At 35.9% G+C, this 23904-nt stretch overlaps 1 protein-coding gene across 4 annotated transcripts in view; it reads left to right on the forward strand.

Annotated features, from left to right (window-relative positions):
- Positions 1-385: 385 nt before the first annotated feature.
- The window catches only part of ADGRG6 (adhesion G protein-coupled receptor G6), a 142666-nt gene continuing 119147 nt past the window's right edge, over positions 386-23904 (forward strand). For 2 of the 4 annotated variants that reach the window (XM_030809766.1, XM_030809767.1), the window contains exons 1-2: positions 454-866; positions 8044-8144. In XM_030809766.1, coding sequence (XP_030665626.1) covers positions 865-866; positions 8044-8144 — 103 coding nt within the window. In that variant the 5' untranslated portion in view covers positions 454-864. Of the gene's footprint in view, positions 867-8043; positions 8145-23904 lie in introns of all 4 variants that reach the window. The other 2 variants (XM_030809765.1, XM_030809764.1) reach the window with 2 other exon arrangements.

Below are 23904 nucleotides of genomic sequence, written 5' to 3' on the forward strand. Positions count from 1 at the left end.
GGGCTGCAAACGCTGGGGAGATGCCACAGGAGCGCCTGCCTTCCCAGCTTCTCCTTTCTCTCGCCGAGGGTCTCTCGGGTTCAGCGCTCCCGGCGTTTCGGCGACCTCCGGGTCCGCCCTGTCCCCTCCCAGCCGGGGAGCTGAGCCCGGCTCTGCGCCCAACGCCCACCCCACGCCGACCCCCGCCACTCTCCCTTCGCTGCTCACTCCAAGAGCGCCTGTCCCGCCCCGCAGGGCGACTTCTCCCTTTCGGCCCTGAGGTTGAAGATCCTGGGTGGGGCAGCTGCGCCTTCGGGACAGCCCCAGCCGCGGAGCGCCCAGACCAGGGCAGCCGGAGTCGGGTCATACGCCGCATGCCGCCGGGGCCGCCGCACCTGAGCTCTGCTCCAGTCACGCCGTGGCGCCGGAAGCGCGGGCGGAGCGCACGGGTCCGGGGAGAGCCGCCTGCGCCCGCGAGGGGGACCCAAGTCCCCAGAGTGGTGGCCAAGTCCCGCCTCCCGCCAGCGGGGGCGAGGACCTGCGACGCGCACCCCTGCCCGGCCCGGTCTCCTCAGCACCAGCCCCACGCACACCCGACTTCCTCAGCCTCTCGTCCTCACCCTGCCAACTTCCCTGCGAGGAGGAACCTGCCGCCAGCCTGCTTCCTCGTCCGCAGGCCCTGCGCTGAACGCTGCCGCGACCAGGGTTCACCTTGCGCCGTCGGGAAAGCCCATGAACTCTCCAGAAACGGCGTAAAGGAGGGTCCCGCCGCGGTGCACGGCTGGGGCGCCTGGGTTCCCCCTGGGTGGAGCAGCCGCAGCAGAGCGGGAAAGTAGTGGAGGATGATCTTGCGGCCAAAGGGGACCTCGGCGCAGTAATGTCAACATGTAAGTCTCACCTTTCAGCTCGGAATTCCTTCACTCTTTTATCTGTGTCCACCTTCTGCCGCCCCCTCCCCGACCACCCCATCCTCAAGAGAAATGATTTTGTAAGGACTTCAACTGCACGGAGGGAATAACCGGTTTGTCTTCAGTTTGCCCCGCGAGGCACTGAGGAGTAGGACTATTACCAAGTGGAGTTGTGACATGTGTGTGTGGCTGTTTTTTTTTTCCCCCCAGCGAGGTAAACCTCACATTTGGGCGGTGTAAAGCCTAATAAGAAGGGCAGGGCTTCAAGAATGGGGAAAACCTGTCTTCAATTCAAATTAAACAAGGAGTAACAGGCACGGCTCCTCAGTCCAGGGGCCTGGCCCTGCCAAGAAGGCGCTCTCCCGGATCAACACCTGGGGGCTTGGAAGGTACTGGTATGCCGAGAAAATGTTGACTTTACACATTGTCACCATTGACTGTAGAAGTTATTCTTGGATCTTTGGGGTGTTTGAATTTTTTTTAAGGTGCGCAGAAAATGTTTTCAGTGTGCTTTGTAGATTAAGAAGTAATTAGGGGTTATGCCACGTTACGTGATAGGATCTGAGGGGACTTCCATAGACTTATGGGGGGCGGGGGGAATTGGGGCATTGAAACAGAGAAACCTAAAAGGTTTTGCCTCCATAGAATTGTCATCCTAATGGTGAGGTGGCGCACAGCGACCCCCAGAAAGGGTCGCCAAGCACCGTCTGGCCTTCCAGAGTGGGAAAAGAAAGATTGTACTCGAAAGGGCCAAGCTTATTTTTGTGGCCAACGAAGAAGTTTCTTTTTTCCTGTAATAGGTAATTTTCCTTCTGGTGTTTTACTTAATCTTGAGCGGACACCGTGACAGACATTTTATCCCCTTCCACTAACTCATGTACAACAATTTCTAGAACTTGGTACTTAACCCTCCTTCCCCCAACTCCTGGATCCTACATGAATTTACTCTTTCAGTTCAGTACATGGGGAAAGACCTGCCCCCTTGGACCTGTTTTTTCCAGACTTTCCTGCACTTTCCATTCCCTACTTCCCCACTCCCCAACACACATTTTTAAAACAGGAGAAAGAAAGGATAGTGCCCACAAGCCTAGCACTCTCTAACTCTGTTCCAGGTACTGTGAGATGTAATCAGAAATGAGCCACTTATTTTTACTGAAACAGCATGTGAAATAATTCCACACCTGGGAGTTTTAAAGTTTCCTTTATGCCAGTGGAATCGGCAAGGTATAACTTGAAAAAATTTATTTTGGGATACAGCCAGCATTTTCATATAAGACTTGTTCTCATATACAGGCTACACATTTTGAAGTAATATGAGCTTGTTTTCAACTTCAGTTTTTCTTGAAAATATACTAGGGATTTTAACAGCAGATATTTGCCTAGTTTTTTTCAGCTTTCCTAAGCATTTAGATCTTATGAGAAAAAAAGCATATTACACATAAAAGTATAAATACCTGTTTTTAAAAGATGTTAAACTTATCAGCAGGTAATGTAAAAATTTCCTGATCTTGAAATTAAGTTATATAGTCCATTTGAATTCTTCGTGATTAAAAAATCATGTCATTATAGGGTAAAAGCGTGAATATAAATCACATAGAAAATAGGGCTTGATACCTGGATTTGAGATTCTTTATTGAGCTATTTTGACTGAAAGTTTTCATTTTTTACCAGATGGTAAGTATATTTTTTTCCATTTTGCTGTTTACGATTCATATGGAGTGGTTTAGGATGGTCTGATTCTTTTTAGATACTGGTTTGTTAGAATATATGGAAAGAATTACCAACCTTTCCAAGATAAATATTCTTACTATCTTGTTGAAAAATGTTAAAATGGGTAACATAAGCTATATTATCCTTTAAATTTTAATAGATTCAAGTTCAGAAACTACTCAAGTGTATTTTCTGCCTCCTCCTTGTGGAGAAAGTGTATTTGTATATTGTTATACTCAAGTTCTTTAATTATTGACTTTACGAATATATTTGGGGGTTGTAGTGACTGCATATTTTTCATACCCTAAGAAATTTAGTAGATGTAGTGAGACTTGCATTAATTTGTCTCAAGCTGCATGAAGCTACTGTTCCATTTATGGCTTATATAAATTACATGACACTGTGCTTTTTCAATATGAATGGTGAATAAGGCTATTGTCTCTTGGCTTATGGGAAATATTAGAAGCCTGTAGTTTTGTAGCCTAACTGGACACATGACTCTGATGTCTGGAAATAATGATTTGAAAGAGAATTAGTTTACATATTAAAAATAAACTAATGACCGCTTTTTAAAACCTGACCATTTTTCTAACGGCCTAAATATCTTACAGAGTTTACGTTTCTGATGGGATGATTAAAAGTTTCTACAGTCTATTTAGAATTTAGACTAAATAGAAAAGACTTTGTTCAATGTTTGTGGTATGCATGGGCAGAAACTGTATCTTTCAATTTTCATTTCTAATTGGATGAGATTATTATCTACATTGGATGATGTTAAGATGCATACTAGTTGACTGGGGTGGTGCCATATAAAGGTATATTGATCAAAAAATGTGGCTACCTGAGTGTCATCTTACTTTCCTTTATAAGCATTACTAGAAATGGAATTATCTGGAATGCCTTAAAAAAAAGCTTCAAGATTTATTTATTTAAAACAGAGCAAATATGACAAAAGTTTAACATATTTAAAATAAGTCGTTAAGAAATCACAAATCAATGAAGAAAATATTTATATTTGTAATAGAAAACCATACAAATGACTTGAACATGACAATCCGAATAATGGAAATTCAAATGAGATGCAACTTCTTTTATCAAAGTGACAGTGATTAAAGCAATAATACTCAATAGTGAGGAGAGGGCCGTGACATGAAAACAATGATACGTTTCAATGTAAATGTGAATTTTTTAACTCTTTTAGAAATCATTTTAAATCTACAGGAAGTTTTCAAGATAAAAGTAATGTAAAGAACACATCTCTATACCTTTTACCCAGAATCACCTATTCTAATTATTGGCCCCATTTGTTCAATCATTCCCGTTCCTCTTTTCCTGCCCCCTCAACCAGCCCCTCCTGTACACACACACACACACACACAATATTTTTCTGAACCATGTGAGAACAAGTTGTATACATAAGGGCTTAAGAGTTTAATTTTTCAATTGAAATTTTAAATATATTTCTAACTTCAAATATAGTTGCCAAAAAATAGAGATCCCGTATACCTTTCACCCAGTTCCCCCAATGGTAGCATTTGGAAAACCTATAGTGCAATATTAAAACCAGTATATTGACACAATTTACTTCTCCTTTTCAGATTTCCCAAGTTTCACGTGTACTCATTCTTGTGTACCTATGTATGTAATTCTTAAGGCTGAGTTTTACTCTCACCTCTAGTATAAGCCAGTTATGCAGGTTACTGTTCAAATAAAGTTTAAGATTTGTGCAGGGTTGAGGAATAAATCAGCCTTTTTGAAGTGGAGGTACACCCAACTTAATAAAGATACTTAAATTGAGTTAATAGAATAGCACTTTTTTTTTTTTTTAATACATTGCTTTGGCTCAGGAACATGATCTTTAACCAAAAAAAAAAAAAAAAGAAAAACGATTATGAGCAGACTTGAATAAACCAAATTACTGTTCTTTTCACTCTGGAAGAATTAAGGTATTTTCTCTGCCATTCCCCAGTCCCTTTTATGAAAAGATTTGCCATAGAAACAGAGTTGGGATATGGCGAGAGCAGTTGTTTCTGACAGTTGCTGGTATTGATTGCATTAGTATCATTTCAATTTCTCCACTAATATCAAAATTTCTTCACTAATTTCTCTTTAAATTGTGACTTTTGGGGAAACCAGTAGGAGTAGAGAGGTGGAAAGTGGTAGGTTTTTAAGATTATTTCGGTGATCCATTTGGATAAAATAATGCCTACAAGGAATCATATCCACATTTAAAGCAATTCTATAGAAGGGTTACATTCTAAAGCTTCCGGAAACAGGACTCAAGCAAATTGTATTTTGTAGCCTATGTAGATTGAAAAAGGGAACAAGTTTGCAACAGAGGTAGTGTGGTTCTCAAAAAGGACACTAGGTTGGAAGCCAAGTGACAAAAAGGATCTTTTGCCTCTGACACCACTGATCTTATGATCTTGGGCGAGTAGTTTAGTATCTTCGTTTTTCACCTGTAAGATGATAGGTTTTTCTGCATAATCTTTAGATTCCTTCCAAATATAGGAGTCTATGACTGTCTTTTACTTAAAAAATGTTCCTGCTGTCTTCAATAAAACTTTAAGGCCACAATCAAAATGGTGTAAGAGTGTACTTTTGTGTGTGTTTTTTTTCCTCCTAGTTCCTATTTAGAACCTTAGTAACCCTGTTCAGGATTTTCCATTCTTGGGAGATAGTTATTTAAATCTCAGGGATGTATCTTTGCTAAGTGATCCCCTGAGAAAACACATAGTACTTTCCTTCCTCTGTTCTATTCTTAATTTATTTGTTTATCTTCTTCAGTAAACAGTAAAGTGGATGAAAGTTGGCCTGTCCTATGGTTTGTTTAGTTACAAGTGCTTGCCTTGTTGGGTTTCTTTTCTGTCTGAAGTGATAGAGTCTGGAGACATGGAATGCCTTAAGCCATGGTCATCATTTGCAACTGATAGGATTGCAGGCAGCTTTGATAAGACTGCTTCAGAATTGAATATGGAATCCCTAAATGCTGAAACCTTTTGTAGCAAAGAAGTTGCCTGAGCACATAAACAGTGTTTTGTGGCCAAACTAATGAGCAGGAATCTATGAGTATTATTTAGAGATTACATGAATCTAAGAGAGAGCCATTATTCACATGCTGACGAAAGATAATTGTCATATGTCAAAAAGTGTAAGAAGCTGGGAATTCTATTGAGCTGATACATCCTTCTGTTAATATCTGTAAGGGTGACAGCCAGGTTTGATTGGTCTGTCTATTTTTCTAGACCTAAGTTTCCTTTTTTTGTGAAATGAAAAGGTTAGATTAGACTTCAGCATTGGTTCTTCTAGCTCTAAATTTCTTTGAATATATAATTGTGCTTTTGTTTTAAAAGCATACTCATTCATCCAGCATCAGTAGGAAACAGGCCTATTCTTTCAAATAAGTGAACTTTCTATGGGACGGAAGTTTGTCACCTACCGTTTTAAAAGCCCCTACAGATTACCCTGTACTGTTATTTCAAGTTCTTTTTGGCAGGTAATATCCTATTTACAGAAGAAAAGACTAAGGGTTTAAGTACTTGCCCTGCAAACCACACAATTTATAGAGGCACCAGGAGGTAAGTTGGTGCTGTTCGAGAGTCCACATCCATTATTATAATTACTAATTTCTTACCTACTAAAACATACTTCTCATTAGCAGTACTTCTTTTAATCTCAAATATTTTGGATGGATGGATTTGAAAACATAGCTTGCAAACAACAGATACTCTTCAAATCTTAACCTTTTCCTAGTTTTGAATTTTCCTAGTTTAGAATTTCATCAGGAGAGCTGCATGATTCTAGAACTTCTAGTTTGGTGAATACTAAAACATGGCTTGAGTTTCAGACACTTAACATTTCTTTATTCATAGCAAACATGAATAACCAATTTCATTTCTGGCCCAGGTGATCCCAGAAATGACCATAAAGTCAATTGATTGGTGTTGGCATGTGAGATTAATCTTGTTTACTCTTGCTTGAGTCTTTTCCTTTGATTTCATGGTGGCAGAATAACACCACTTAAATGAGAATGCCTGGAATGATAGTAATAATAATAATAGCTAATATTTATTGAGCACTTGCTGAGTGTCAGGAACTGTCCTTGAAAGGCGTCGTCTTATGTAATCATCTCAGCAACACTGTGGACTAGGTTCATTGCTGTTCCTTGTTTTACAGGTAAGAAATAGGAGGCACAAGGCGATCAAGCAATTTCCCAAGGTTTGCAGCATAGTTCATAAGTAATGTCTCACTCTAAGCTTGTTCTCTTGGCTATGAGATGGAGATGGTCTCTTAAAGATTAAAAATGCAGGCTTGAGGCAAGTGCAGAAGTCCTTTAATGTCTAATTTTGCTCATTTGAGTATTTCTCTTTCTGCTTTTCTGTTTAGTATTACACATTTTACTCAGGTAAGCAAACTTCAGGCTTTAGGGTAGATATTACTGTAACCCTAAAGTATCTTATTAGTTGCTCCTTGATAAAATGAGTCTCAGTTACTACTTATAGGCAAAGTAACTCTTTCTTAGGGGATTTTCAGGTCTCCTGGAGATTTCTGACTATTGCTTACTTACCTTCCTGCCTCACAACTCTTCTGCTCATCAGTCCACTTATGGTCCCTTTTGATGACTGACTTTTGTAATTTCTTCCTTCTTTGCTGGTTTGCCTTTTTTTGATGGTGCTGATTCAATGAACTGTATTATACCATTGTTTTGAGACAATATAATATGAATGAATGTTCCTTTGTAAATCATTATTAAATATAATTTTCAGAATTAAATGAGTACGTTGTGCAGAAGGATTGTTGAGTTTTCAAAGCACCACCTCTCCATCTAATGTCATTTACTACTTTCTGTAATACCTGGTGTTTAATAGCCATTTAAAAACATTGATAGCTATTTTATATATAAAGACTTTACCTTTTTTGGAATGTTAATGCTTCAGTGTATCACTTTAGGGGATAGAACAGAGTTTGGGCAATTTGGTTTTATTTTAAATATTTCCATTTGTAAAGCAACAGACATTAAGGAAAACATTTCCTTACAGTCTAAATTTCTGGGAGATTATAAGGAAGGTTGATAGAAACATCCTTCTTCTACCCAGATGAACATGAGTCTGGTGAGGCTGAAGCTAACATTGCTTTATTTTTTAATAAATAATTTTTTTGAATTGTCTGACTACCCATCTTCATGCAGAAATCACCTATTATATATATTTTGATAAGGAAAGTGCTACCATGTGGCAAATAAAATGCATAGATTTATTTTCTTTTGCTAATTAGCTTGAAGGAAGTGATCAGGTCGTCATCATCTTTTAAGTTCCTCCTCTATTTGGAAGCAAGGATGAAAAAGGTTTATGTTCCAGTCCCTACTGGAAACCTATAGTTTTACTTTATTTGTCATAATGCTTTACTGAATGTTGAATGTCCTAATTGCCATTTTCTTTCTTTGCAGGATGTTTCGCTCAGATCGAATGTGGAGCTGCCATTGGAAATGGAAGCCCAGTCCTCTTCTGTTCTTATTTGCTTTATATATCATATGTATTCCTCACTCAGGTAAGACTCTTTCTCTTTCACGTCTCAAATTTAATCATGATGACATTGTCTGCAGTGTAAGCATGCTACTTATTTACGTTGCCTTACTTTTACTTACTGCCTTTTTTTTTTCCTGTTTCTATCCTTATAGGGTGTTTTTTTTTCTGTTTATGATTTGTCTGTCCTCTTTGAATTTTGTGTGAATACTATTTCTTTGATCATTGTTTTATTTTCTAATGAGTTTATTTCTTTAATCTTTGTTGTCTTTTATTTATTTACTTAGCCCATATTGAGTGATGAGATAACTACATAAATCGCATTTAAAAAGTCCTAGCTGTTTCTTCTACTGTTGAATAAATATACAGTACTTCTCTTTTCAAGTTTTCATATAGTTATTTATGGAAAGTACAGGCTTTGCTAGTTTCATTCATCCTCATTTTATTAGCATGTTGCAATATGAATTAGGAATTGGAAATTAAGTTTTAGACTATGCAGTGTAATTTACTTGATATGAAAAAGTTAATTTTAATTATAGCATTTTTGGAATTAAAGTATCTATTTTTTCTAATTACATTTTTTTGAACTTTGAAATAAGATCTTGGTGGCTGTTAAAAAAACTAAATTTTCTGTAAACAGCAAATTATATGAATAAGCCAGTTAGAGGCTGAGGAATGTGAATGATGTTTAAAAGTAAACTGTTTCTTCATTTTCTGGTTTTGTCACTGAACTGAGCAAATTTATTTAAGTCCATTCTGTTTTACTCTTTGTTTTCTCATGGTGTATGTATTAGGCTTATTATGTTTTCCTTTAGAATAAAGCTAAAATGCCAATTAAGAAAATCATAATTCTTGAAGTCTTATGTATTTATTACTTGGAATTTAATCAAGATTTATTAATTTCAATTTATAATGTATCTATATTATCATAAATAATACAATTTAAACATCATGGAAATAGATTATTCTGCTAAAATTGCTTATTCACGCGTCAAGAAATTAAACTTGTATTGAGATGTGAAAACTTTTTTTTCCAAGCCTCCAAGTGTTTTAAGAGTTTCAATTACTTACTTGGAAAATCCCTGGCACTTATTTAATGGCTTCAAAACAGAACAGATCTTTCAGTGAATTTTGTGTTTGTATTTGTTAGAATTTTATTGTAAAGCCATTTTCATTATTACTGTCATTATTCAAGGAAACACACTTGTAAACAGATTGAAAAATTAAAGATAGATTTTATGATGTATGGTGTTGAACTACTTTCAAAAGTGACTCTCTAAGAATCAATGACATGATATGAGATAAATTATGAGATTAACATTATTAGTTGAAGTCTGTTTACTTTCATTTTTGTTAGGTCACGTATTTGTATATTTTTAAGGCTTCTTGAAACCACAGCACCTCCAATTTGGACTTTTAGATGTCAACATTTTAATTAATATATGCACATTCTTGAATTTTAATCATTTGAATAAATAAAGCTCGTGTTTTTAGGCTAAAGAAAAGGAACCAACTTGTCTGGGACCAGGCTGAGGGAAGAGAATCACCTGGGGTACAAAATTTAAGGAGGCACTCATTCTCAAGGTCACCAGAATCAAAGCACTTACACTTGTTAAGTTACTTTCTCACACAAGATTTTCTTATTTATTTGTTATTTCCTGCATTATTAAACTTTTTTGTGTGTGTCAGATAAGGTTTTGTGACAGATAGTTTTCTGTGTTCACTTTTGAGGCCAGAACATTTTGTATTAATACCTATATCACTCTAATAATGACTCACTTAAAATGCCACCACCTCACAGGTAAATATCTGAATTCATAAACACTCTTTAGAGGATATTATTGGTATTTTAATGTAAATTTTTTGCCTCATAAGATGACTCAGCATGGCGTTCCTTATAATGAACTCCCAAGCCATTTAAAATAGTGCATAGTACAACTTTGGATATATCTGATATTTAAAATATTTTTTTGCATAAATCAAAGTGTAATACTGCTACGTTTTTGAAGACTATTTAGTGCTTAACTGATGTTATATCCCTGTTTACACATTCGTTGACTAATTTTTGCTTCTCTGGATAACCCCTAGATGATCTCAAGTTGCTTTAAATGGCATCTTGATGCCAGTGTCCGCTAAATCTGTATTGTCCATCCTGGCCCCTTCCTGGCCCCTAGAGCCATCTCTTTGAGTTGCTGATCCTCATCTACCCTTGGATTTATAATAGGCCTTAAACTTCGAATGTGCAAACAGGACTCCTAGTTCCTATCTCCTATCCTCAAATCTACTTCTCTTTTAATCTTTAAAATTCCTCCTTCTATCCTCCTATTCTCTCCCACTCTCACTATTTTGTAGACACATTGGCCTTTCTATTCCTTGTCTATGCCTTCCTAGGCTCCTCTTCTCCCTCACCTGGTTCTTTTTGACACTCAGATCTCAGTTTAATTATTACCACCTCACATAATCCTTCCCTATCCCTCAAGTCGAAGGAGCTCCACTGGATCATATCATATTCTTAGTGATAATCTGCATAGATTTTGGTTGTTGTCTTGTTTGTTAATGTTTTGTTAATTTGACTGTGATAGCTAGGTTAGGAGATTGGCAGATCTCTTTTGGTTGTTACAATTGACACGTAGTTCAGATGATTAAAATTAGAATCTTATGGTTTGATTCCAACAACATCCGTAGTTTAATTCTTATAACAGAATTGCAGTATTAAGTTTGCTAGTAGGTAAGTTAACATTTGTATTTCATGGGACACTTGAAAAAGAAATATGTGAGTTTTCTGACCTTCTGTATTTTCAAAAGTAGTGTGGAAAAATAGCTCACTGTGTCTTGACAAGTGATGATTATAACCTTTAATAAGAGCTAAAATAAAATAACAATTTAGAATATTTACACTCATGCCATAGAAGTATGCCTTAAAACAATAAAATGCGATTTATTTTCACCTACTATCTCGAAACCATTTAGAAAAGTTGACAACATCCAATACAATCAAAATTGTTGGGAAAAGAGCATACACTGACACTGTTGACTCTTTTGGGAGAGTAATTAGGTAACATAAAAAAATTAAGAATGTGTACATTGTACATATGTGTGTACCACTGTCACATGTAGGCATATACTCTATAAAATAAAAAACATAAATATGTAGAGAAATCTGTATCACTATGTTAACTAGCATTGCAATAGCAAACTGGAAAAGGCATTGTTCACTGAAAGGGGGATGGTTATGTGCATTATATTACATTTATTCCGTGGAATACTGTGCAGTGTCTCAAAACAATGTGGTCAAACTGCCTGTTGGTTTGGAATGCTATTCATGATAATAATGTTGAATTAAAAAGCAAATTATAATCAGGCACTTTGGCTCACACCTGTAATCCTAGCACTTAAGGAGGCAGAAGTGGGAGGATAGCTTGAGCCCAGAAGTTTGTATTGTAGAACAAGATAAAATTATCTTAGATTTGTAATAGCTTACATTACAAACCTGGATGCGTTATGTATCTATGTTTATATAAGACTTTGTAAACATGTTAACAAAACATGGAATGATACTCATCAGGCTTCTAAAATGGGTTATCTTGGAGGCACAGTTTGGAGAAACAGGAGGGATGACGATGGAACTTTATACACCTCTGAATTTTTTTGCCTTTTTACAATGATCAGGTGTTACTTTAGTCATCTGAAAAAAAACTGATGAATTTCTTTTCTTAAAAAAAGCCATAAAAAATGACCAGAGAGGCGTATAAGTGTATAAATATTTAAATTTTGTTAGTTACTTAACTGTTACTCTGGCTCTTTCTTCACTTAATAGGAATCTATAAAAGGAGTTTCAGATAATAACTTCTTTTTTGTGGCCTAACACTCCATGACTCTGAAGATGAATGATGATATGTCAAGCAGACAGAGGGTTATGGATTCAAGTAGAGTGGGAAACAGCCAAGATCCAATACATTTCTAAGCAACCAAGAGCCTGTTTCCACACAGATCGTCTTAGTCACGAGCAGTGCGGGAGGAGCCTCCCTTTTCCTGAAAATCAATGATATCAGCAGATCGTTTCAAAGCACAGTGTTATTCTGATATCTATAAGACATCAACAGCTGCAAGGGGAAATGTTTCTGAAAGTAAAATCTGGCCTGAATTGTGTACTTTCTAGCCCAGGGCATAGTTCTGGAAGGCAGGTGATTGTGTAAAAATAATCTTGTGCTTTTTTGTTTGCTTATATGTTAATTTTTCTTATCCTAAAATGAACAGTTATTATTTAGTAGTATGTGTTAATTTTTCTTATCATAAAATGAACAATTATTATCAATTACATTGCAGTCTATAAGAGTTAAAGTTTGGTCAAAGGACTTTCAAATGTCTAGAAAAATAATCCTTTTATGAATGTACACTTTTAAAAAAAAATTTAGTATTGTGTATTGAAAATTACTAAGTGTATCTTAAAGGTCAAAAATAACATTCTAATTGTACAGACCATTTTGCTTATAATGATAAACGTGTGTATGTGTGTTTCACTCAGAATCAAAGTGCTCCAAATTACTGTCTGAAGCTGTCAGCTAAAAGGCTGTTTTTCCATTTCAGACCTCAGATTAGAGTCAATGTGAGTGAATAAATAAAGTTTAGAAAGTTTTATATAGATATTTCCTTGAGGCAACTTTCTAGATAATTTTCTTCATACACCTTTGGATGGCCTGCATTCGATGTTGTTCAATATGAAATCATACATTGAGTGGTCATAAAGCCAATTACATAAACGTAGAATGGGAATGACCTGCCTTGTCACCACAGTGACAATCTCAAGTGACCCAGCAGTGTGATGGGACCACTAATGAAACTGACACCACTTAAATGATATTAGGAAGAGGGAGACGTCAGGAGTCCTACTTTTTATTGGTCAGATCATGCTTGTCTCCAGGCATGATTGTCATAATGTAGAGAGGGTTGGTGAACAGAGAATATTTAGACGAGGCACACCAGCATACTGATGAGTCTCAAGCTATCTGAGGAATTTTTGGAGCAGTCCCTGTCAATACTGAGTGAGTGAAACCTCTTTAGAGGTGGGCTGCGACTGTGAACTCCCTTTGTGTCAGCCACAACATTCTTGCTTTTGTGTATCAATTTGTTTTTTAATTACAAATTTTGTTGCATTGTTGCATTAAAAATGGATGTAGAGAAATGGCACATTTACTTTAAAGTAATAAAGTCAGTAGGAATAAGATACTAGCCTTTAGATATCTGGAGAGTGGTCATCTGGAAGTGATAACAGACTTCTTCTAAGTATCTCAAAGAGCAGAACTAGGACCAGTGTGTTAATGCTGTAAGAACCAAATGACTCTCTTAGTAATTAATTGTCCAAAGATAAACCTAGCTGTCCTTCAAATTCCCCTATCACTAGTAATCGGGACATGAAGGAATCTCAGTATTGAGGAATTTGTACCAGAAACCTCGAAGACCTCCAATCATGGAGTGTGTGTGTGTGTGTGTGTGTGTGTGTGTGTATGTGTGTGTGTGTGTGTTATACAGTCTGTTTTGTTTTGTGCACATAGTTTTAACTGTTTTACCTGTAAAGTTTCTTCTGTGTGCTTCCAATTTTAGCAGGTACTTTTAATAATGAACTAGACCTAGAGGTTGGGTGGGTAACTGTCTTGGACAAGATAAACCTGGGGAGCTCTAGACTTTAATGGGGACATACTAACTCTGAGACTTTCACAGACACAAAATTGTCTACCACTTTTAAATTCTTTTTAATTCTTTAAGGAGTTTTCTTTTTATTTTCAGCAAGTAGAATATGTGCTCTTTGGCACTGTTCTTACTGTTCTTTCTTCTTTGGCATTGTTTGTACTTGCAATATCATAGTATTCAGTAAGTAAAGAAGATGGAAAAAAAAAAACAGAATGGAGGAGAACCAAAGACAAACCCCAATATATTCCAGATATAATGAGCAAGTATACTTTATAGGGTGGGTAGCATAGGGAGGAAGGTTTTGAGGTTAGATGAGAAAAATGTATTAATCCCACAATGAGGATCAAGTCACACAAACATCCTTTCCCCTCCATTGAACTAAGATGATTAAACACCTGAAAAGAAAGCAAGGTTCCTTTGGGAGGCCAAGGTGGCGGGTGGATCACGAGGTCAGAAGTTCGAGACCAGCCTGGCCAACATGTTGAAACCCCGACTCTACTAAAAATGCAAAAATTAGCCTGGTGTGGTGGTGCATGCCTGTAATCCCAGCTACTCGGGAGGCTGAGGCAGGAGAATCACTTGAATCTGGGAGGTGGAGGTTGCAGTGAGCCGAGATGGTGCCATTGCACTCCAGCCTGGGCAACTACATCTCAAAAAATAAATAAATAAATAAATAAATAAGTAAATAAATAAGTAAGTAAGTAAAGCAAGCAAGCAAGGTTCTTTGGCAGCACATGGATGGTGGCTATCACCAGTTCAGGTTAACCTTCTTAACCATCTCCTACGAAAAATCTCTCAGAGAGGAATAAAGTATCCCAGTGGGGAATATGTGGCCACCATATTTCTATGGTTAAGACTAATTATCATGATTTCTTAAAATCATTAAAAATATTTGTAATCTTTTGAATGAGATTTTTCTCAGGAAAATGGTTTGAATTATTAGGTATTTCATGTCAACATATCTTGGTTTTTAGTCATTCCTAAACTAACTTCATCTTAAACTTGTGGTTTAGAAATGATATGCTTTTATAAAAAAATTACATAATTTTCTGCAATAAATTATTATGAGTCAAAAAAGATCCCTTCCTCTACTACATTCTCCTCCAAGTTTGGTGCTGCTAGTTTAGATAAAAGAGAAAAAGTGTTTTTACTAGAGCTCAGAAGATGGATTGTGCCAACCATTTAAAAATCAGGATCTTTCTTCTAATAACTACAAAATTACGCTAGTCACTGTTATTGGTTTGGGCAAAACTACAAGAATGAGAAAATGCTCATAATTTTTGCAAACAGAGGATCTTTTTAGAAGATTCCTTACCTGGCCAAAATTTGATTAAAGAGTATTATTGAAGTAAAATACAGATCTGGAGGAAAAAAATACTCTGGCAATATTAATCACTGTTTTTATACACATTCACAGTTCCTTATGTCCTTCATTTATTTGTTTTATGCCTTAAATATATCCAGAAATATGACATTATGTACAATTGATACTGGCCCCTATGAGTATAAAGAATAGTTTAGCTGTATCACTGGCCTTACTGAATAGAGTTTTAAGGCAGAGTTTCTAATCACAGTGATTTCAGTGGCTGCAGTAGCAGTGCTATGAGGAGGAAAAGCTAGACTTGTAGAGATAATTTACCTTAGTGTTTTTTTTTTTTAATTTTAGAGAAAATGAGCTCCAAGTATACACTGAGATTGTGGAAATGTAGCCTTTCACCTTTTCCAGAATTCTCCTAATCAGATTGTGTACACCAGTTGTCTCCTGGTTGGCTCATCAGAGGTCAATATTAATATTTTATTTGGACTGCTAATCTCATCTCTCTTTAGAGTGATAACCTGAAAATCTATTACTTGTAGGCAGCTCAAGACCACAAACATTTTTGTTTCAATACTGCTGATAACCTAATGTTTCACCAAACAATAGGGTTTGTGGTTTTTCTCTAGAGCCTTTGCTGAGTTGATACAGGACGTTTTCCTTCCAGTTTGGTAAGCATCCTTGATGCTTTAGTTGGCATTTGGTTAGGACTCTTATTACTTCTCATCATCTGACTGGCTTCCATGTCCCACACACATGAGTCAGAGATGTTTGCTTCTTTTATTGACCTTTCAGAAGAAAGTTCCCTTTGAATTTTAAGCCATTTCTGATATTTAAGGTAGTGTCCATTTGCAAATGATACTACTGATTGTGACACCATGGAAGACGGATTCAGTAAGTGTGTAGCAAATCAATTGAATTGCTTTCCAAGCTCTCTTGCCAGAGCTTGGATTTCCCTTAGCAGGGTGTGTCTAGCTTATCAAAGAGTTAGGTATTTTTAATCAGAGTCTCCTCATTTCCCCACCATTATTAAAGTGTGTTTAACATTTGTGAGAGCGTTATAGTACTTAAATAAGTTACAGAGAACATAGAGTTAATATTGCTGTTCTTAGACTCATTTAAATGCTAAAGGCTATGTCATTGTAATATTATAAATGAGCGGTGTGTGTGAATTTGGGTGAATATATATATAGGACTTTGAAATGAGCATCTTACTGCTCATTCAGTAAATACATATATGTTTATATTATATCTATATTATATCTATTTATATATTATATATATTATATATATCAGGCTGATTTCAAAGTTCTAGTTTTGCAAAGCTAAATCACTGCCTTTAATGTTAAGGAATTTTAGTGTTATTGGGGAGACTAACGTGAGAAAAAAATAGGATGCAGTGTGATGTGCGATTTAGTAGAATTATAGGCACGATATCAAGAGATAACAGAAGAGATCTCAGAAAAATTCTCATGGATAGATAATGTTAAAACTGTGTCTTCTGATGACAACAGAAAGGGAGAAGATGGAGAATGGGTCTGGAAATGGAGAAGGGGGATCTAGGCAGAGAAAAGAGCAGGGACAAGGACAAATGCACAGAAGCATTATAAATGACTTTGTAGAAGCACGCATATTTCTCATTACTAGAATAAAGGGTCTCTGCAGAAGAAGGTAGGGAATGAGGCTAGATGGCAAAGTGGGAGACCAGACTGGAGGATGTTAAGTGAGGGCCGATGCTGACAAAGCTGAATGAGGACTTCTAGCCCAGCAGTGGAGATAGATATGACCCCACTAGCTACAGTTCTGTAAGTATGATTTGTGCAATTGCAGATAAAGATGAATGCTGAAGGGCACAGAGGTTGAGAGCTTCCCTAGGGTGGTAGTTAGGGCACTTAATGAAAAAATTGTTTTTTGTTTGTTGAATCTGCAGTTTTATGATTTTTCTCTGTCATACTGTTGTGCCTTAGAAATGGCAGCCTTAGTTTCCTCATTGGTGAACAGCCCTGACACACATATTGAAAACCTGGAGATAGTAATAGCACTTCAGGTGCCCTGGATGCCTTTTGCTTCTTGCTCAAATGCATATTTAGTTGTGACCGAGGGTTGGTGAATCTAGATCAGAAATACCTTCTTTGTCTTTATAACTATTGCCTTTGAGGCTTTCATCTTCACTGGGTATATTGTAAGAGCTCCAAAGTAAACTCCCTGGATCCAAAGTAAATCGGACAAAAATCTCCTTTTTTATAGGAAGTCTGGCTTAAGGGTGAAATTGTGTGACAGAATGAGACGACTAATGATTTAAAATTTACTCTATTGACATTCAGCTTTTGAGAGCACATCTTTTTTACATAAAGTTTTTCGTATTCTTCAAATTGTTCCTTTAGGTGCCTCTGACTTCTGAGCAACTAATACGACTTTTTTTATTTCTCATTTAAATCAGATTTACCACCTGGTTTGCCTAGTTCATTTCCCATTCGTATTTATTCCTTTTGAATACATTTCAATTTTCCCATCATAACTTAAATTTTTCCGTAAGACAGTTATTAAGATATTTACTTTAAAGCAGTTGGTTCAAGTGAAACACAGAGAGAAAGACTTATCTTTATTCTCTGTCCATTATGTGTGCCTGACATTACTTTACCACAGCCTTCATCTTTATCATAATTATGTTTGAAAGCATCTTGAATTGGGAACTTTGGGCTAATTTAAGTTTAAAACTCCCATCTGTGGGAAGTAGAGATTTTGTATAAAATATAAATATTTAGTGCTGTAAGCTAACAACTTATTTTTTTGGTCAGAAAAAGATGTAGTTCATTAGGCTTTGTTAAAGTAGGTTAAAAGTATATTTTAGCTTTTAGGGCCGAATACATAAACCAGTTTGTTCATGTGGAGGTAAAAAAATTAGATTTGAAATCTAATAATAAAAATGAACATATGTAATTTTGTTTTCCCCATATTTAAAGGAGAGCTTTTCATATTTTAAAAGTAAGACTACAGTCTTACTTTTTAAAACTCTATGCCTTAGAAGCATTAGTAGTACTTTACACATGGTACCTTAGAAGTATTTTAATTTTTAGTAATCTTAGAAATAAAACCAGAAAATATATTGTGGGCTATTTCAGGTTAAAAATAAAGTTTTATTTGAGATAAAAATGTGCCTTTGATAAAATATATTAAAAACTTAAATCTGTGTTGGATTTGATTTAAACTTGAACAGCACACACCAAGCATTAAAGCACTTTTCGATGCAACTAAACTAATAATGGGAGTGAAAATAGTTGCTTTTGATATCAATAGCACTGCTAACTTGACTCTGAGTAACTTAGTAGCATGAATTAAAATGCTGACTCTGAAATGAAATTTTGCAAAAATGTTCCTTTACAGTCAGAGATACCTTTTCAATATGTACTGAGGCTTTGTTCCTTGTGAGCTGTAGTAGGAAGATACAGTTAGTACACATGGTGAAAACTGCGTGCCTGAACTTTTAGCTTGTGTTTCTATTAATAGCAAAATCAGGCAGAGGATGGTTAGCAGACATTAAATTGGATGGTTGATTTCCATTTTTCTGGTTTCATAGCCCAGATATAACTTGATCAAAAATTAGCCTCAGTACTTGCATATTCAGTGCATAAATGTGGTACAGCTTTATTTGAAATACACCATTAAGTTGAAAAAGGATCCTGTGAATTAATTTCTTATTTTGTAGTCATCGCTTTCTATAAATATATATTAGAGCAGTAAGACATTTTCAAAGGCTGATAAATTCTATATCTATCACACTTTTTAAACCCTTTGACCAATAGGTGCCTATGTGTAACAACACATATAGATTTTCATCACAAAAATAGTTATAATAATTAAACATTAAAGACAAATATCCACCAAGAAAGAATTTGATAATTACAGAATATTTACATTATGAAAGGTATACATAATCATAACTTAATTTTTGAAATGTTTAGTGAAATGGGATAAAGATAAAAATGTAACTGAGAAAAGCAAGGCATAAAACTGAGTAGTTTTTTAAACAATAGTCTGAATTAAATTAAAATGGCAAGATAACAATCTGCATGCTTTTAAGATTCACATATTTCCTTTTTCATTATATCCTTATGTTTCCAAAAATAAGCATGCATACACACACACACACACACACACACACACATATATATATACTATGATTTAATAATCATATTATTGGGTATTTATCCAAAAGAAATGAAAATATCCACAAAAAGACTTATACAAGAATTTTATAACACCATTATTTATAATAGCTGCAAAGTGGAAAAGAAAAATCCAAATGTCTATCAACATGTAAATACATAAACAGATTTTGGTATATTCATAATATAGAATATTACTCAGCAAAAAAGGAATGAACTACCGATGTATGCAAAAATGAGAATAGGGATCTCTAAAACATGTTGAACAAAGAGAGGGACATAGAGTACATACTCTATGATTTTGTTTATATGGAATTATGGAATAGGCACAACTAAGCTATAATGATAAAAACCAGAACACTGGTGGCTTCTAGGGAGCAACGGACTGGAAGGAGATATGGTAAGATTCTCTGTGTTGATGGAAATGTTTCAAATTTTGATTTGAATATAATTACATAGAGGTATACATTTATCAAAACTCATTGAACAGCTTAGTTAAATCTGTGCATTTTTTTCTATGTAAATTATACCTCTATTAGAACAGTCTAATCCAGTTAAAATATACAAGTAATAGTTTCAGGACACAATTAACATAATTTCACTGCCCCCAAAACTATCAGGATTTTACTATCTATATCGAGAATTAAGTGCTAGCTTTCTAAAACACAACTTCTTTATTTGTTGGAGTATTTTGGCTGGAAAATATTTCTTCCCAGCAGGAAAAGAATATTCAGTTTTACTGTATTTGTATTAGTTATGTTTATTCAGTATTCAGAGATATTTTCAGTAGTTAAGAATTTTGGGGGGCTGGGCACAGACTCATGTCAGTAATCCCAACACTTTGAAAGGCTGATGTGAGAGAATCAGTGGAGCCCAGTAGTCCTAGACCAGCCCAGGCAACATAGTGAGACCTTGTCTCCACAAATAATAAATATATTAGCCACGCATGGTAGCACATGCCTGTGATCCCAGTTTCTTGGGAGTCTGAGGTGGGAGAATTCCTTGAGCTGGGACAGTTGAGGCTGTGGTGAGCCATGATGGCACTACTGCACTCCAGCCTGGATGACAGAATGAGACCCCATCTCAAAATAAAAAAAAAAATTACTTGTGTCGGAGGAAGAGAACCCATTTCTGCAAAGATATAAACTTCGCTTAGGTCAAGTGTAAGATTCCACCTCACCTTTCTTTAGCCTCTACATACATTCAAAAGTTTGGGTTATTTTACCTTTGCCTGAAGGCTCTTTTCCTTGAGAGCTTCTTTCCCCCATTTGATTAAAAACTAATGCAAAAACCAGCACATCCTTTTTCATAATATATTGGATTTTGCTTTTTAACTAGGACCTTGTGCAAGACTTACTGATATTTTTGGCTTGTCACCATAATAAAAAGTAGAGATAAAACATGGGTGACTCAGGCAAACTCACTTCATTTTTTATTGTATGCTTACTTGTCTGTTTACTTGTTTTAATGTAACAGAGTGGTTTATCATCTATTTACTATAAAGTGATTTGTCCTCATTTCACAAATGCCTGCTCTTGGTGAAAAACTCCACAAATCTTTATAAATTTCATGTCCCAGCAAATATAAAGCATGAACCAGAAAGTACATTTCAATCAAACACTTGAAAATACTGACCTAGAGGAGCTCAGCACCTGGTGAATGGCCTTTGAGGGTGTTATTTGTTCTGCCCTGGTTACTGACTTGAGAGGTTACATGAGTGAGTAGTGAGTTGAAAGCATCAGTCAAGACAGTCTCATTTCTGAAGAAGCACCTGCTATGTCTGTACCCTTGTATAAATGTCACTTATTTTTTTTTGCCTATGAAGACTGTAATGAGAATGGGGCTATTGATTGAAGCAAACTAGTAGGACCCATAATCATCAGCTGTTAATATTAAGATCCCAGATGGCTTGTGGGTTATACAAAAACATCTCATGAAAGTGAGAATGTATCCTTATTGGATGGATAATTTGAAGAAGTACGATATCTAATTCAGTAAATCCAAAGGGTGAAAAGTATAATTTTGAACTTCAGTACGCATTACAAAGTGGTGAGGCTCAATCTTTACATCTTAAAATCTGATCTCATTCCTTAGTTTTATACATTTAAATTAAAGCTGATTTAGCAGATATTTTGCTATATAGGACCTGTGTTAACAGTTACACAGCCAAGTGCCACAAAACAACATTTAGGTCATTGACAGTCCACATATATGACAGTGGTCTCATAACATTAGTCATGCATTGCTTAATGACAAAGGTATGTTCTAAGAAATGCATCATTAGGTGATTTCATCACTGTGCAAACATCATAGAGTGTATTTACACAAACCTAAATGGTATAGCCTCCTACGCAGATGGTATAGCCTATTGCTTCTAGGCTATAAACCTGTTTAACAGGTACTGAATACTGTAGGGAATTGTAACATAATGGTAATTATTTGCCTATCTGAATGTGGGAAAGGTACAATAAAAATGCAGAATTATAATATGGGCCCATCATCATATATTTGGTCTTTCATTGAGTGAAACGTTGTTATGGGGTGCATGGCTATATAATAGAGCTGCCCTATACAGGTGTACTATATTTTATCCTTTATATCACTGTATTTTTATTGCTGGCTGATTATGAGAGCTTCTCATAGACCTCTATGTAGCAATCTAAGCTCTTCTTCAACCTAAGCTGCTTTTTCCTGCCTTCAGTGTGTTAATACTACTACTTCTCTTCCCTCCGGACTTCTTTGAGATCTAATTCATTGCTAAATATGAGAGCATGTCTTGTCTAACTATTTTTTTGAATGTCCTTTATTCTAATGCAGACCTTATTGCCTCTTGCCTCAGCTTCTGTAACACAGAAAAACTGATTTTGTTGCCTTCTGTCTTTCTCTGCAATCTAGCAATAAAGCACTTTCCTATAAACATTTCTTTAAGTGTAATTTGCACAGGAACTTAGGAGAGCTTTCAGTTGCTGATGTTAGCATGGCCTTTATTGATTGGCATTAATGTTCCTTCACCATGTATCCTCAACCAATGTTTTCTTACCTATTTACACTACTTCCTTACACATAATCTAAGAAATAAGCTGAAAACATTTTTTCCTCTGACATTCCACAAACTTCCCTACCTCCACACCATTTATTCAGCCTAAAACTCCATTCTCTGTCATTGCTACCTAATAAAGTGCTTTGCCATCTCATGATCTGTCTCAAATGCCTCTTCATGTAGGCAGCATTTAAAATAAGGATAGAAAGATAGGTAGTTTTTTGGTCTTAGTTATCATGTATGCGTGTACCCAGGTGACCACCTGTTGGGTAGCATTTTAATGGTGGAAATTGAGCAGCAAAGTATTTTGTAAATCTGCAATTTTCCTCCATCTGTCATTTGGAATTCTGTAACAATTCATACTTATTCTATGTCTTGTTGCCATATTGTGTTTTATGATTATTAATATGTTTCTATTTTTCCCTTATTATTAGTGCCTACAGGTAAGGAGTATATCTTCTTTATTTTTATATTCTGCCCAAAACTAAGAAAGTATAGCTACTGCAATAGGAATGAAGTAAAGCCCATTATTAGAAGGGAGACATTTGTAATTAAGGCAACGCATCCACTCTTCAGTTTGATGTGAAGGGCAGAGAAACTATGTTGTAAACAAATAGAACGAGGCACAACCATGCATTTTAGTTACATTGGGAGCATATTTACTTGGATTATTTAGAATGCTACAAATCCTCGTAGCTCATTCTGCATTTCAGTCATTTTGTCTCTTGCTGTACCTAAAAAACACATAGGATTTAAGAAAACCTTCCCAAGCAGTTGGTAACATGAGAACTTTGGACTTACAGACAATATGTCTAAAAGGCCATGAAGTTTACTTCTTCCTGTCTTTTCTTGACCCAACAATCCCTGTGGTAGGTTTGTGCTCCAGCATAGCCCTCCACTGTAATCACCTTCCTCCCGGTTCCTATAGGAGAGAAGTGCTAGAGCTTCCACCAAGCTCCACCTTCCTATTCTTTACATCTCCCACGAGGCTTGTAGCTTAGCAGAACCTTGGGCTGAGGCTCCATGGTGTTAACTGGATTTAGGATTAATTTTGTTTTACCTATGTTATGAGTTGGCCTGGGATTTTAACTGAATTTTATAATGTTATTTCCATGGGAAAAAGAATTCTAAAATCCAAACAACCAATTTGGAGTTTATTTTTTGCAACGTAATGATTTGTATGTTTTGGATTTTTGACATTTTAAAGACCAAATATTTCTACATTTATTGTGTCTGTGCCCTGTTCTTTAGAATCAAAATACCTGTAACCATAGCTGTATTCAATGAATTTTTTAAAAACATGATATAGTTTCAAACTTTTACTAATTTACCTGATATGCTTCTCATTTAAGTGAATATTTGTAGATTTTTTAAAAAAAGGAGTTATAATTAGTGGATTTATTATACTAAAATTAAATGTAGGCGTTTGATTTTTAAAAATAGTCACTGCTGTAATCATCCAGGAAAATAATGTACTTTTGATTAATTACTAAGAGGATTACCTAAGAATATAATTTAGTAGCAAATGCTTCACACATGAAGATACTCATTTAAAGCTATGTAAGGTAGAAAAAAA

The sequence above is a fragment of the Nomascus leucogenys genome, chromosome 3 (assembly GCF_006542625.1).
Source record: "Nomascus leucogenys isolate Asia chromosome 3, Asia_NLE_v1, whole genome shotgun sequence".
Taxonomy (NCBI): domain Eukaryota; kingdom Metazoa; phylum Chordata; class Mammalia; order Primates; family Hylobatidae; genus Nomascus; species Nomascus leucogenys.